The following is a 15,187-nucleotide window of genomic DNA, read 5'->3' as shown; positions in this document are numbered from 1 at the left end:
CAAAATCAGTGAGACGTTTTCATGAATGTACCTTCGTGACTGCGGCTACGCTAGACAGTGTGCCCTAACTTCGAAAGCTTTGGTATTTTTTTTTTCTCTTCAGGCGTTGGTGACGAAATCAAGTAAATAAAAATTAGAATAGAATTTTATGATATTTTAGCTTTATTTGGACAGTACAATTGCGATTGTGTGTACTTCTCGTCTCATAAAAGGAGGGTGCTGTAATTCCTGATTTTTCACTGTACCGTTATGTTTACTGTTTTAACTATCGCTTCTGTACCGTGAGCTTACCATTACAGTACCATTACCATTTCACTCTCATTTCTGTACCGTAAACTTATCGTTACAGTTAAGAAATAATTCCTGGACTATCTAACGCAATCGGTCCGTGTTTCCACTGAAGACCCGGCTTACGCAATCAATGTGGGGAATCATGGGAAATGCAGACGACAGTGGTGTTGACGTTGTTTTCACTGGCCGGCTTTCTACAAAACAAACACTCAGAGACCCATATACTTTGTAAAAAAAGCTTCATTCCTTGTGTATGTAGCATTTGTGTCAAATCTTGATACAGGTCGTTTATTTCTGGGCACGAGACCCCGCAATGCAGTGACCCTCTTTCCGGTGCCATTGTTATGATTGGTGAGAAAGACAGATATCCCCTTGTTTGACAAGACGATAAATAAATATATAGAACTATACTTTGCATGCAAAAAACAGCTGTATGCATCGACTATGTTCATTTGACTTTTTAATTAGCGAACTTAGTGGCAACAAACAATGCGTACTTTTGCATACATAAATCGGGTAATCCTCTAAGTAAAATGTCACATAAGAGTTGTTCAGACATGTTGTGCACATCAACGATAGAGCCTACCAAGTTCTGTAGATTGTTGAGTAGGGTGACTCTTTGCTGAATATATACTGGGCAGTGGAACAGAAATTATATTATGCTCTCACAACGAGACCCGCAAATACAAGGTGCACTAGGGGCTAAATTTCTCAAGAATAAACTGTGGTCGTGAACTGTAGCGTTGCAGTTTACTTTGGCTATGATTATAGGGCATTATACCATTGCATCCTTACATCGCTGAATTCGGAGCATGGGCATCTAAAGTTCATAACTCTACACTAAATGTGTAAATACTTCAATGTTATACACCTCGGGGCGGGGCATTAACCCTTTATTATAGGGCATTATACCATTGCATCTTTACATGGCTGAATTCGGGGCATGGGCATCTAAAGTTCATAACTCTAAAATAAATGCGTAAATAGTTGAATGTTTCTAAACCTAGAAGTTCTACAGCTTAACTCTGTACACTATCACTTTAATGAAGTCAGAGTTCTGTGTTAACCTCTATTGTTTAGGTCACGCCCCGGGCCGATTTTTCAGCCGGACCAGAATTTTCAGAAGGAGAGGGACCAGCAAATCGTCATGCGCAGAACTAGCAGTGTGTACGATATATTTTGGTACTTATTTTTTAGATGATTTTTTCCTGGGCAAATTTTGCTCAGAAAGGCCCATTTTTCTGGTAAGAAGGACAAAAGAATGCATATTTTTAAAATATGGCTAAAAAGTGTGACATTTTTATGGTTTGACCTGTCATTGACTTCTGAATACGTGACCTGTGAGGCTGTGTGGACTGTCCCACTTTGCCAGGGGGTGAAATCCTAGTATCATGTCAATATTTTAGCTGTAGCTGTAGCAGAACCCTGGAGTTTAACTTCCACTATTTGTACCCGAAAGACACCTGACAAATCCAGCTTTCCATTGGAGGTAAAGACTTGAGGTTTGAGATAAAGGTAAATGTGTGTTAAAGTGCTTGTTTCTAGTAGTTTTCGCATGGATTTCAATGGGAAGTCCTTAAGCTGGTCCCTGCCCAGAACACCGAACTTCCGGGTTTAGCACCCCGAGTAGATTAGAAATTATTCGTCAACCAATAAATGAATACGACAACTAAGACACGGTATGACATACCAGACTTATCCTTTATCTAGTACATTCTCATCAATGTACAAAATGTCGATTTGATTATCTTCTAGTCATTTTTACTCGGTGAAACTGGAAAGTCGGATTGTTTGGCTGTCAGCTGTCGATGCAGCTACTAGTACATTGCGCCCTCCAGCGTCCAGTATGAGTATCGCAGTACGTATGGCTCTGTCAACGTGGCTTGACAGCGCCCTACAGTTATTGAATAGCCCCGTCACGCTGAGTTGAGCACTCTGTTTATATGTTTTTGAAAATTCCAACCGCTTTCAGTATTACCTCTCAAGCTTTACATTGTTAGGCTACTGAGAGTCAATATTTCCGCGGTTGTTGGTCCCTCCACAATGAAGAAGTGGATAAACATTGCAGGACAGACACAGACTTTCCTCGGTCAAATTCTTCTATCAAATTCTGAACGATAGTTTGAAACTGTGTGGATTCGTCCAGAGTCGTAATAGGTAAGGAAACGTTTCTGTTGTAAATAGCACACTAAGAAGGTTTAGGATGGGTAAAAGGTAAACGGTAGGGCTGGAAATGTTTTTTTTTTCTTTTTTGGTGGAGGGGCACTTCGCGCTCCGCGTTACAAGCGACAAAATCAGTGAGACGTTTTCATGAATGTACCTTCGTGACTGCGGCTACGCTAGACAGTGTGCCCTAACTTCGAAAGCTTTGGTATTTTTTTTTCTCTTCAGGCGTTGGTGACGAAATCAAGTAAATAAAAATTAGAATAGAATTTTATGATATTTTAGCTTTATTTGGACAGTACAATTGCGATTGTGTGTACTTCTCGTCTCATAAAAGGAGGGTGCTGTAATTCCTGATTTTTCACTGTACCGTTATGTTTACTGTTTTAACTATCGCTTCTGTACCGTGAGCTTACCATTACAGTACCATTACCATTTCACTCTCATTTCTGTACCGTAAACTTATCATTACAGTTAAGAAATAATTCCTGGACTATCTAACGCAATCGGTCCGTGTTTCCACTGAAGACCCGGCTTACGCAATCAATGTGGTCCCAGGGGAATCATGGGAAATGCAGACGACAGTGGTGTTGACGTTGTTTTCACTGGCCGGCTTTCTACAAAACAAACACTCAGAGACCCATATACTTTGTAAAAAAAGCTTCATTCCTTGTGTATGTAGCATTTGTGTCAAATCTTGATACAGGTCGTTTATTTCTGGGCACGAGACCCCGCAATGCAGTGACCCTCTTTCCGGTGCCATTGTTATGATTGGTGAGAAAGACAGATATCCCCTTGTTTGACAAGACGATAAATAAATATATAGAACTATACTTTGCATGCAAATAACAGCTGTATGCATCGACTATGTTCATTTGACTTTTTAATTAGCGAACTTAGTGGCAACAAACAAGGCGTACTTTTGCATACATAAATCGGGTAATCCTCTAAGTAAAATGTCACATAAGAGTTGTTCAGACATGTTGTGCACATCAACGATAGAGCCTACCAAGTTCTGTAGATTGTTGAGTAGGGTGACTCTTTGCTGAATATATACTGGGCAGTGGAACAGAAATTATATTATGCTCTCACAACGAGACCCGCAAATACAAGGTGCACTAGGGGCTAAATTTTTTAAGAATAAACTGTGGTCGTGAACTGTGGGTGAACTGTGGGGACCGATTATTTCAGGCGTTAAAGTTCACTTTGGCTATGATTTAGAAAAAGAATAAGTTTTATAAGACATAATAGGGCATTGTACCATTACATCCTTACATGATTGAATTAGGGGCATGGGACATCTAAAGTTCATAACTGTACACTAAATGTGTAAATACTTCAATGTTTCTAAACCTAGAAGTTCTACAGCTTAACTCTGTACACTATCACTATAATGAAGTCAGAGTTCTGTGTTTATCTCTATTGTTTAGGTCACGCCCCGGGCCGATTTTTCAGCCGGACCAGAATTTTTAGAAGGGGGGGGACCAGCAAATCGTCATGCGCAGAACTAGCAGTGTGTACGATATATTTTGGTACTTATTTTTAGATGATTTATTTCCTGGGCAAATTTTGCTCAGAAAGGCCCAGTTTTCTGGTAAGAAGGACAGAAGAATGTATATTTTTAAAATATGGCCATAAAGTGTGACCTTTTCCATGGTTTGGCCTGCCATTGACCTCTAAATACTTGTGATCTTTATGGACTGTCCCACTTTGCCAGGGGGTGAAATCCTAGTATCATTTCAATATTTTAGCTGTAGCTCATTAAAACCCCGGAGTTGAACTTCCACTATTTGTACCAAAAGACACCTGACAAATCCAGCTTTCCAGTGTGGGTAAAGACTTGAGTTTTGAGATGAAGGTCAATGTGTTTTAAAGTGCTTGTTTCTAGTAGTTTTAGCATGGATTTCAATGGGAAGTCCTTAAGCTGGTCCCTGCCCAGAACACCGAACTTCCGGGTTTAGCACCCCGAGTAGATGAGAAATTATTGGTCAACCAATCAATGAATACGACATCTAAGACACGGTATGGTATCCCAGACTTATCCTTTATCTAGTACATTCTCTCCAATGTACAAAATGTCGATTTGATTATCTTCTAGTCATTTTTACTCGGTGAAACTGGAAATTCGGGTTGTTTGGCTGTCAGCTGTCGATGCAGCTACTAGTACATTGCGCCCTCCAGCGTCCATTATGAGTATCGCAGTACGTATGACTCTGTCAACGTGGCTTGACAGCGCCCTACAGTTATTGAATAGCCCCGTCACGCTGAGTTTAGCACTCTGTTTACATGTTCTTGAAAATTCCAACCCCTTTCAGTATTACCTCTCAAGCTTTACATTGGTAGACTCCTGAGAGTCAATATTTCCGCGGTTGTTGGTCCCTCCACAATGAAGAAGTGGATAAACATTGCAGGACAGACACAAACTTTCCTCGGTCAAATTCTTCTATCAAATTCTGAACGATAGTTTGAAACTATGTGGGTTTGTCTAGAGTCGTAATAGGTAAGGAAACGTTTCTGTTCTAAATAGGACGCTAAGAAGGTTGAGAACGGTTAAAAGGTAAACGGTAGGGCAGGAAAAGATTTGTTTGTTTGTTTGTTTTTTTTTGGGGGGGGGGCACTTCACTCTCCGCGTTACAAGCGACAAAGCCAGTGAGACGTTTTCATGAATGTACCTTCGTGAATGCGGCTACGCTAGATAGTTTGCCTAGCTTCGAAAGCTTTGGTATTTTTTCTCTTCAGGTGTTGGTGATGAAATTAGGTAAATAAAGATTATAGAATTTTATGATATTTTAGCTTTCTTTGGACTGTATAATTGCGATTGTGTGTACTTCTCGTCTTACAAGAGGAGGATACTGTAATTCCTGATTTTTTCACTGTACTGTTATGTTTACTGTTTTGACTGTCACGTGAACTTATCATTACAGTTAAGAAATAATTCCTGGACTATCTAACGCAATCGGTCCGTGTTTCCACTGAAGACCCGGCTTACGCAATCAATGTGGGGAATCATGGGAAATGCAGACGACAGTGGAGTGGACGTTGTTTTCACGGGCCGGCTTTCTACAAAACAAACACTCAGAGACCCATATACTTTGTAAAACAAGCTTCATTCCTTGTGTATGTGGCAGTTGTGTCAAATCTTGATACAGGTCGTTTATTTCTGGGCACGAGACCCCGCAATGCAGTGACCCTCTTTCCGGTGCCGTTGTTATGATTGGTGAGAAAGACAGATATTCCCTTGTTTGACAAAACGATAAATAAATATATAGAACTATACTAAGCATGCAAATAACAGATGTATGCTTTGAATATGTTTATTTGACTTTTTACTAAGCGAAGTTATAGTGGCAACAAACAAGGCGTACTTTTGCATACATAAATCGGGTGATCCTCTAAGTAGAATGTTACATAAGAATTGTTAAGACATGTTGTGCACATCAAAGATGGAGTTCTGTAGTTTGTTGAGTAGTGTGATTCTTTGCTGAATATATACTGGGCAGTGGAACAGAAAATCATATTATGCTCTCACAACGAGACCCACAAATACAAGGTGAACGAGGGGCTAAATTTTTAAATTTTTAAGAATAAACTGTGGTCGTGAACTGTGTGTGAACTGTGGGGTCAATTATTTCAGGCGTTGCAGTTTACTTTGCCTATGATTTAGCAAAAGAATAAGTTTCACAAGACGTTATAGGGCATTGTACCATTGCATCCTTACATGGCTGAATTCCGGGCATGGGACATCTAAAGTTCATAACTCTACACTAAATGGATAAATACTTTAATAATATTTCTAAACCTAGAAGTTCTACAGCTTAACTCTGTACACTATCACTTTAATGAAGTCAGAGTTCTATGCTTACCGCAGCACGTACAGACTTTGTTTAGGTCACGCCCCGCACCGATTATTCAGCCGGACCAGAATTTTCAGAACACCGAACTTCCGGGTTTATCACCGCTAGTAGATGAGAAATTATTGGTCAACCAATCAATGAATACGACATCTGAGACACGGTATGACATAACAGACTTATCCTCATTTTTACTCGGTGAAACTGGAAAGTCGGATTGTTTGGCTGTCACCTGTCGATTCAGCTACTAGTATATTGCGCCCTCTAGCGTCCATTACGAGTATCGCAGTACGTATGACTCTGTCAACGTGGCTTGACAGCGCCCTACAGTTATTGAATAGCCCCGTCACGCTGAGTTGAGCACTCTGTATACATGGTCTGGAAAATTCCAACCGCTTTCAGTATTACCTCTCAAGCTTTACAATGGTAGACTCCTGAGAGTCAATATTTCCGCGGTTGTTGGTCCCTCCACAATGAAGAAGTGGATAAACATTGCAGGACAGACCCAAACTTTTCTCGGTCAAATTCTTCTATCAAATTCTGAACGATAGTTTGAAACTATGTGGATTCGTCCAGAGTCGTAATAGGTAAGGAAACGTTTCTGTTGTAAATAGCACACTAAGAAGGTTTAGGATGGGTAAAAGGTCAACGGTAGGGCTGGAAATGTTTTTTTTTTTCTTTTTTTTTGGAGGGGCACTTCGCGCTCCGCGTTACAAGCGACAAAATCAGTGAGACGTTTTCATGAATATACCTTCGTGAATGCGGCTACGCTAGACAGTGTGCCCTAACTTCGAAAGCTTTGGTATGTTTTTTCTCTTCAGGCGTCGGTGACGAAATCAAGTACATAAAAATAAGAATAGAAGTTTATGATATTTTAGCTTTCTTTAGACAGCACAATTGTGATTGTGTGTACTTCTCGTCTCATAAGAGGAGGGTGCTGTAATTCCTGATTTTTTCACTGTACTGTTATGTTTACTGTTTTAACTATCACTTCTGTACCGTGAGCTTACCATTACAGTACCATTACCATTTCACTCTCATTTCTGTACCGTAAACTTATCGTTACAGTTAAGAAATAATTCCTGGACTATCTAACGCAATCGGTCCGTGTTTCCACTGAAGACCCGGCTTACGCAATCAATGTGGGGAATCATGGGAAATGCAGACGACAGTGGTGTTGACATTGTTTTTCACGGGTCAGTTTTCTACAAAACAAACACTCAGAGACGCACATATTTACTGTTTTCTAAAGCTTTATTCCTTGTGTATGTGGCAGTTGTGTCAAATCTTGATACAGGTCGTTTATTTCTGGGCACGAGACCTCGCAATACGGTAATCCTCTTTCCAGCGTCATTGTTATGATTTGTGAAAATGACCGATATTCCTTTTTTCGACAAAACTATAAATAAATACTTTGCATGCAAATAACTGCTGTATGCATTGACTATGTTTATTTGACTTTTTAATTAGCGAAGTTAGTGGCAACAAACACGGCGTACTTTTGCATAATAAGATCAGTAAAAAATCTGTCCGAAGTTAGGGTACCCCCCGTTAACTATGTGTATACGGTAAAATTCATCGTGTCGTGGGATCGTGTGACGCGAACTTGCGGTAGCGTGTTCGGCTCAGACCACTGGTCGCGGGGTTGAATCCTGCCTTGTCTTCGATCTTGTACCCTTGGGAAACAGACACCGGGGTCTATTCTGATTTACTGTCAAGAGTTCGATACGACCGTTTCACATCGTTACACACACACACACACACACACACACACACACACATCTGTATATACATATAGATAGATAGATAGATAGATAGATAGATAGATAGATAGATAGATAGACAGATGTTACGAATTTCACAGATTTCTTTGTGCATTTGTTTCTAGCAAAGGCGTTTTGGATCATGTCATCAGACATGTCAAACTCCTGTGGTATCCTCTGGCGGCACTGGTGCATGGTCAGTTTATTTTTCCATTGTTCGGATTCACAGGTAAGAGGCCTTCAGTAAGGTAAAACCAACACAGTCAGAACTAGCCTCACCCGTACACTTGGGCTTTATCTCATGTACCATGACGGTAGTAAGGCCACAGCAAGTACTTTTTCGCGGATGACATCAGCGCGCGCATTAATTTTCGTCTGAATTTGGAGAAAAACTATTATGATGCCCCCTGACAGTGCCGGAACGTGAATGGCAGATAAATATGAAGCGAGGAGAAAAGACAAGGCTCTGATTTAATATTTTGTTTTTGACTTGATGCAGTGATGTGTTTCATTCCTTTTATATGTGATGGAGGCTGTGCATATGTAATGTTCCCACTGAATCAAAATCATTCGTGTAATAATTGAAATCTTTTATTTATATGGTTGTTTCAGCGAGAAATGAATGTTGTAATAGTTGACAGTAAACCTAGCACAATTCAGATATCATTTCTTGTTTCACACGGTTTATGGTGTCAAAATTTGAAAATGTAGAAACATTGTTTTCTTTGGCCTGCCTTGTGTTTTTAGTCATGTCGCATTAGATTTAAAGTCTGCGGAGGATGTCATCCATAAATTTACTTGCTATGGCCTAACATGATTGGCCAGGGGTTAACAATGTATGACATCGAAGTCTAGCAACCACAACGACGCAACTGACACATCATGCTTTTAAAGAAGTTTTTATTCTGATGTCGTTTTTTGCATCTACATAGGAAGCCAGCACAAGTCACAAGTAATAGTCTTGTTTAAATGAAGAATTAACATCTAAAATTAAGTACAATGAGGATTCTAAAGGGCATCGAAAGCGATTTCAGGACAGTGAAACGGGATTTTAAAAGTCAATTTTCTGGTCTTTTTAATGCAGTAGGTTGAAACCTTTTTCCATGTTGTAATGATATCTGTGAGGCAAATGTCTGATACTGCTGGCGTAAAACGGTTGTTCGATACATATCGTAGGCTTTCATAGGTGGTACCGAAATGTTAAGGGACTTGTCGCATAGCTTGTTTTAGGGCTGCTTTAAACGATTCAAGTATTAAATGATGTTAAAATGTGATAGGAAATGGCAGTAAATATAATTTTCAGACAGATCTGTTCATTCAAATTTTTTTTGACACCACGAAATCGCATTGGATGCCTTACAACTATTCTGCCAGCATCAAACTATCCCTGGTTACAACCAAAAACAAAACAAAATTAAAACAGCGTTATTAGTTGAAATGACTGAAGTATGCATTCTCTGACTGATAATTATAAACCACTTTTACAGTCAACAGCCTTTCCTGATATATTCAAATTTCTCAGGTCAATTGATGACAGTTAGGTTACATGTAAACAAGATGTTTGAAATTGTACGGAACACTGTAATATACTAGAATGGCGTGCATAACAAACAAACAAACAAAAACATACCTGGGGCATACATGAAAGTTGCATTGGCAGGCAACGCGGATGTACACAAATATCATTGTTGGTAATTTAGAAATCTTTTTCTGGAAAAATTGGCAGCATGACTGATGCTTTTTCTGGCATTAGGAGGACATTATCAAGTAGAACGCACCCTTGTGGAGTTTTAAAGATTTTGGGGTGTGGAAAAAGTAACTTGGTCAATGCAACCACATGGTGGAAAAATTCCAATAAAATTGGTATCCGTAATTTGAAAATTTGCAGAACAAAGTCCTGTTGTTTTTTTCTCTCCAACCTAGACCTAGGTTACTAGCATCTACATAGAAATGGCCACGAGAGGTTTCAAAGTTGAGTCATAAATTTTGCACATCTTCTTTTCGGGGAGTATTTTTTTTTTCATTTGAAGAAATGGTGAATGCCCTTTCTCTGCAACTGACATGGATGCCTCTAGTAAAGATAGACTGGTTTCTGAGCGGCAAGCAGGGCTATAGCTACTATTGGAAAATGTTAGGTCTAGAACGACATCCTACTAGACTACTGTTCTGTTGTCGTCGGCATCATCCGTTGTTGTATCCAGAACAGTGCTTTATCTAGAACCATGCTCAGGCCCTGCGTATCCAGAACCATGCCTGGGTCAAATTTAGTAGACGTTCTTCGATACACAGACTATCCAGAACCACGCCTGATCTCAACGCTAACCCATTTACAAATAGAACTAGATACGCACTGTCCTGGAATCTATATCTGTACCTCAGTCACAGATGCTCAGTGTGCGGAAACACCAGGCGTCCCAAGTGTTTTGCCACCCACACGTGTTGATACCAACGTTGCCACAGCCAGTTCTGTGAGTGACAAATAGAACAGAACAAAAAGATGCAGTTATACATTGTTAAGAGGCGTCAATGTGTAATATTAGAAAGGCAGACATTTTTCGAGAGGAAATACGGTGTATTTCTAGTCCACCCTCCTTCCCATTCCACAATGAAATTCCAACATTTACCATCGGGTAGCAAGTGTTTCAATACTCCTACGTTTGTAGCAATTGTTCTCGAAACTTCCATACAGTACTTCTCGTTGTTCTTGCACCTCATGTAGTTCCTTTTTAGTAACAAGTATTCTGAAACCCCTATGTAGAGCTTTTTTAAGTAAAAGTGATCTAGAAACCCCCATTTATTGTGTTTTTCGTTGTTCTCGAAACCCCCTTGTATGCTAATATTCTTCAAACTCCCATATAATATATGTTTAAAGATAAACTATCGGAGCCACCCAGTATTTACATCTATCCATAACACCGTGTATCTGCTACAAGATTAGCTTTCCACACAATTCTGTATCTGCTCAACTGAGTTTGACCCAATTTATCTTTATACTTAGCAGCTAATTCAATCAGCCAGCAGAACAACCCTCACCTGTAACATTGGTCCCATGCAATATGGGTCGCAACATGGTGTGTTTTCATATGCCATATATGTTAATGTAATACACATGTACTAACTGTTTTGTCTGCATTGGATAACGGGAAGTGCCGTCCGACAGAAACCCGCACGCGCAGTGCTCGAGCCCGTCCTCCCAGGCCTCGTACAGCTGGTGGTAGGTGGCGAGGGAAGCGCCCTGCTGTTCACAGGCGTGTTTAGCTTCGGCAAAGTCGTACTTGTAGTGTCCTACTGGAGAATTCACGGGGAAGATCCGTCCTGAAAAAAAAAAAGATAAATTCCATCCTAGTGTGTCATTGGGATTATTTTGCTGCAACTCTCGCCTTCAAAAGCGGGAGGTCGATTCTATGACTCATGATTTAAAGCCGCGAACATTGGTGGTGAAGCAATTATACCAGTATATTACGGCGTTTAAATCTGTATCATTTACCTACTCAAGGTCATGTAAAATGCGTTTGCCTTTGCATATGATGTTTTTGGTACATGTACATATAAACACCTCTGGTGCCATGGAAAGAAGAGACTGTTGATGTAGATCGCAGATAGGTCACGTATGAAGACACCATACGAGGAAACAGGTTTCTGCGTACAAAGCACTAAAACAGCCCCAACAACAATGTGGACATCTGACACCTCCATAAAATATTTAGATCTTGTATGACAGTGACTGTGTTTTCTTCTCATTCACTATGGTGTCTACAAGTCTTTCTTTGCTGTGCAAGGGAACATCACTACGGTCCAAGGAGGACATATGCGAAAAACAGCGAGTGCTAACACATGTAGACACAGTCTCCTTTTTTGAACAGGCTGAACTAGTAACCATATCCATTACAACATATCTAGGGCCATGCAAAAGCATACATTCAAACACATGTGCAAACATGCCAAAAACCAATCCCTCCATTTTTCATGGAGGTAACAATAGTCGGTAGGAGTCAAAGTTTACAGAGGAGACTATAAACACCAAATGAGGCAGGATGGAGACCATAAAGAAGACTGTGAAGACTCACCCAGTTTCGGTGTAACCCCGCACAGGTCATTTATCACGTCACCAAGGTTCGGCTTGGCCTGTCTCTCTAAAAGTAACACAAGACAATCAAATGCTGATGTGTTATATGGCACTAACACATGGCAAGGCATGATCCTTTAAACAGGTTAAGTAAGTCTAGAAAGATGCGGTAATCTCATTTCTTGCAATGTAAATCAATTTACTCTAATTGCATCAACAATTTAACAACATCAATACTCAATAGTAACGATAATCAAAATATAGATAGATAAATACGTTTCATAGATACCGTATGCTAAAAAGATAGGTAGATAGACATTGCATGATATGTATGACATGGCGCTAACGTCATCCTTTAAACAGGTTAAGTAAAATCTAGAAAGATGCGGTAATCTAATTTCTTGCAATGTAAATCAATTTACTCTAATTGCATTAACAACTTAGCAACATCAATAGTAACAATAATTGAAATATATATATCACATAGGATACGTAAGTATGATATGTATGATAAAGAGATAGATAGATATTATATGGTGTATAGGTCTTACCTTCATTACGTAGTTCCAGTCCGTTGTCCTTGTTCTTCTCTATGCCGATCATTCGACCCAGCAGGTTTTTCCCGCTCTCCTTGCCTCCCAGCAAGGTCTTCAGCATCTTGACTTCGTTCGCATAGGTTTCAACTCCATCCTTTCCCCCCTCCCCTACGTTGTCGAGAGGCCCGTTCCCAGAGAACTCGCCCATCTCATCCCCAGAGCTCCTGGGCGCCAGGAGGCTCAGCATGACCCAAAGGCTTGCAGTGAAGAACAGCATCTTCCCACTTGATGTACACAGCGTACCTATAGAATAAGGCAATACATAGTATTACATACAGAGGCTACCAAAAATACCTTTTGGCCAACATTTAAGGTAAATGTGGCCTTCTGGTCAGAGTTTAAATCTCACCAGAGCTAAGTATCAAAGTGCACAGTACATCGCCGGAAACGTGACTTTGTTTCCGTATATTCGGGTCGCGATATCCCTGATATCGTACTAGCTCTTTACATTATCTTTAAAAAGCCTGTTAGTTGTAGCCTTTGTATGTGGCGTAATGTTGGTGGTCCAGCGAATATAGCCTTTTCACCTGATCGCCAAGATGGTGCGTTCTATATACGTTGTGGGTGTGTTTGGGTCATCGAAGATAGCGTAAACTTGTCGCATCGATTTTAATTGAGGAAAAATGTCATCCACGTCATTTTTGTTAATTTGCAAGACAAGCTGACCGCCGTGTGAGCTCGGCATCTCTGTCTTCCTGTTAGCCCCCCTTTAGCTTCAGCCCACGGCCCGGCCACATGTGGTCTCGTCTTCAACTCTTACACTCGACCAGGAGCTAGGCGAGGGCGCGCACGTTGCTCTCTCTACTTTCATTGTTCTTTTCTCTCTTCATCTGCGTCTCGGTTTCGCGACAACTAAACCTAAAGCCTGAACCGTCTGCAGGTTGTCGATGAGAGGGCACGTTGGTCCTTATATGGCCCCGGGAAATGCGGCGTGGCCTACCGTCATCGCCAGACGCCTCGGGCAGCGACGCGGACAGGCGCCGTGTTGATAAGGCTCGGCTGAATTAAGGAACTAGCGAAGGTCAGAGGCGAGCGATGGGGAACAGGCAACAACTGTGCTGGACCTCCGCGAAGATGAGGCGTTGGCAAGACGGGTGGAGCAGACCTTGGACGAGATTTTCGGGAAAACGAGAACGTCAACGTCGTTAAAAAAGGTCCCGTCAAACGACGGACAGATCAGCCTCTCGATGTTGTGCTCTCCGTCTCGGGTGTCTCCGGTGGGCCGCAATTCTCGCCGCTCTCGCTTGTCTTCTTCGTCGGACGACGGAGGATATGCCTCGACGCATCAGCTCCCGCCCTCGCGTCTGTTTCTCGTCGGGTAACGGGAAGTCAAGGTGCCAAGTAGCGGCGTCGAGGTAAGAAGAGTGGCCGCAATAAGACCATTAATGATTGTGTTTCGAGGAGCGTTAAAATGGACTGGCCAAACCATCATGTTCATTTCCCCGGCAAGGATATGGGGGGCGATGGCCGCAATAGAAGAGCAAACTCGAGAAGAAACGTCTCAAGGGATCGCTGAAAGTTAAGCTACAACATCTTGCAGACTTGATGTTTGATGCGTTTATTATGACTGGGAAATTGTGCGTGAAACACATGGTGCCGTTTTGTACTCTATTAAGAACGACACATAAACTTGGGCAGACAAGGATACCATTGAAAAACAGAGAACACCATTATCGCACTCAGGCTGTTGCTTCCCGCGCTTCTGCCACAACACGAGGACCGACCCGCCTCCCACGCCATCACAACAGGGCGCGCTACTGCGAGGCGTACCAGGATGGGGCCTGCCAGCGAGGCTCGCAACATTGGGACCAGCGCTGGGGTCAGGTTAAGCACGTGTGTTGCATATGCCTTCTCGTCAGGCAAGTAGTAAGCCGTTACCCTGGAAAAATCTGTTTTTTCCATGCAGCCATGTGTGAAAAATGACGAAAAAAGGACCCTTTACTTAAAGAAAGTGTACACTGATGCTGATAGGCCTTATTTACCCCTAAACAAATTGGGCACAGAAAAAGTCGATCAGCATGCATCAAGCACAAGAGTAAACAAATCCGACCCGCGGGTTAGCCCGTTAGGATGAGAGTGTCAAACTTCTACAAACACAGAAGGAAACTCCCGTCCGAAAAAAGCCTTCTTACTGATAGACAGACAACGTGACTTCAAGAAAATCAAGAGTGACCAGCAACTTCCATAACTATCTGAAAGACCCCACCAACTCGGGGCTTAAGTTAAAGTTAAGTTTAAAACTTTCATTAAAACACAAAAGAGTACGTGCAGACTTCATACCTCTTTGAAATACTTTGAGCTATTGTATACATGTAAGCACGGAGACCGTTGATAAGGAATTACCCCACACGAAAGACTTAGGATCGTAGTTAATCACACTGCGACCCGACAAATGCCAGCAGATACATTCGTGGAAATGTTCCAATTGAGAACAGATTCAAGAACTAAAACAAAGTG

At 41.3% G+C, this 15,187-nt stretch overlaps 2 protein-coding genes across 2 annotated transcripts in view; both read right to left on the bottom strand.

The window, feature by feature from the left end:
• The window catches only part of LOC109475075, a 46,397-nt gene extending 38,019 nt beyond the window's left edge, over positions 1-8,378 (bottom strand). Inside the window, exon 1 of the mRNA XM_019775618.1 lies at positions 8,348-8,378. Within this exon, the coding sequence (XP_019631177.1) occupies positions 8,348-8,378 (31 nt within the window). The remainder of the gene's footprint in view (positions 1-8,347) is intronic.
• Positions 8,379-8,951: 573 nt separating this feature from the next.
• On the bottom strand, positions 8,952-12,994 carry LOC109475078 (hyaluronan and proteoglycan link protein 2-like). The gene is made up of 4 exons (XM_019775621.1): positions 12,686-12,994; positions 12,136-12,201; positions 11,188-11,383; positions 8,952-10,534 (listed from the first exon to the last, which is right to left on the bottom strand). Exons 1-4 carry the CDS (start codon positions 12,945-12,947, stop codon positions 10,444-10,446), a joined length of 615 nt encoding a protein of 204 aa, XP_019631180.1. The 5' UTR covers positions 12,948-12,994; the 3' UTR covers positions 8,952-10,443.
• Between the last annotated feature and the right edge of the window lie 2,193 nt (positions 12,995-15,187).

The sequence above is a fragment of the Branchiostoma belcheri genome, unplaced genomic scaffold (assembly GCF_001625305.1).
Source record: "Branchiostoma belcheri isolate BF01 breed outbred unplaced genomic scaffold, Haploidv18h27 scaffold324, whole genome shotgun sequence".
NCBI classification, from domain to species: Eukaryota; Metazoa; Chordata; class Leptocardii; order Amphioxiformes; family Branchiostomatidae; genus Branchiostoma; species Branchiostoma belcheri.
This window is presented reverse-complemented; position numbering and strand designations above follow the sequence as displayed.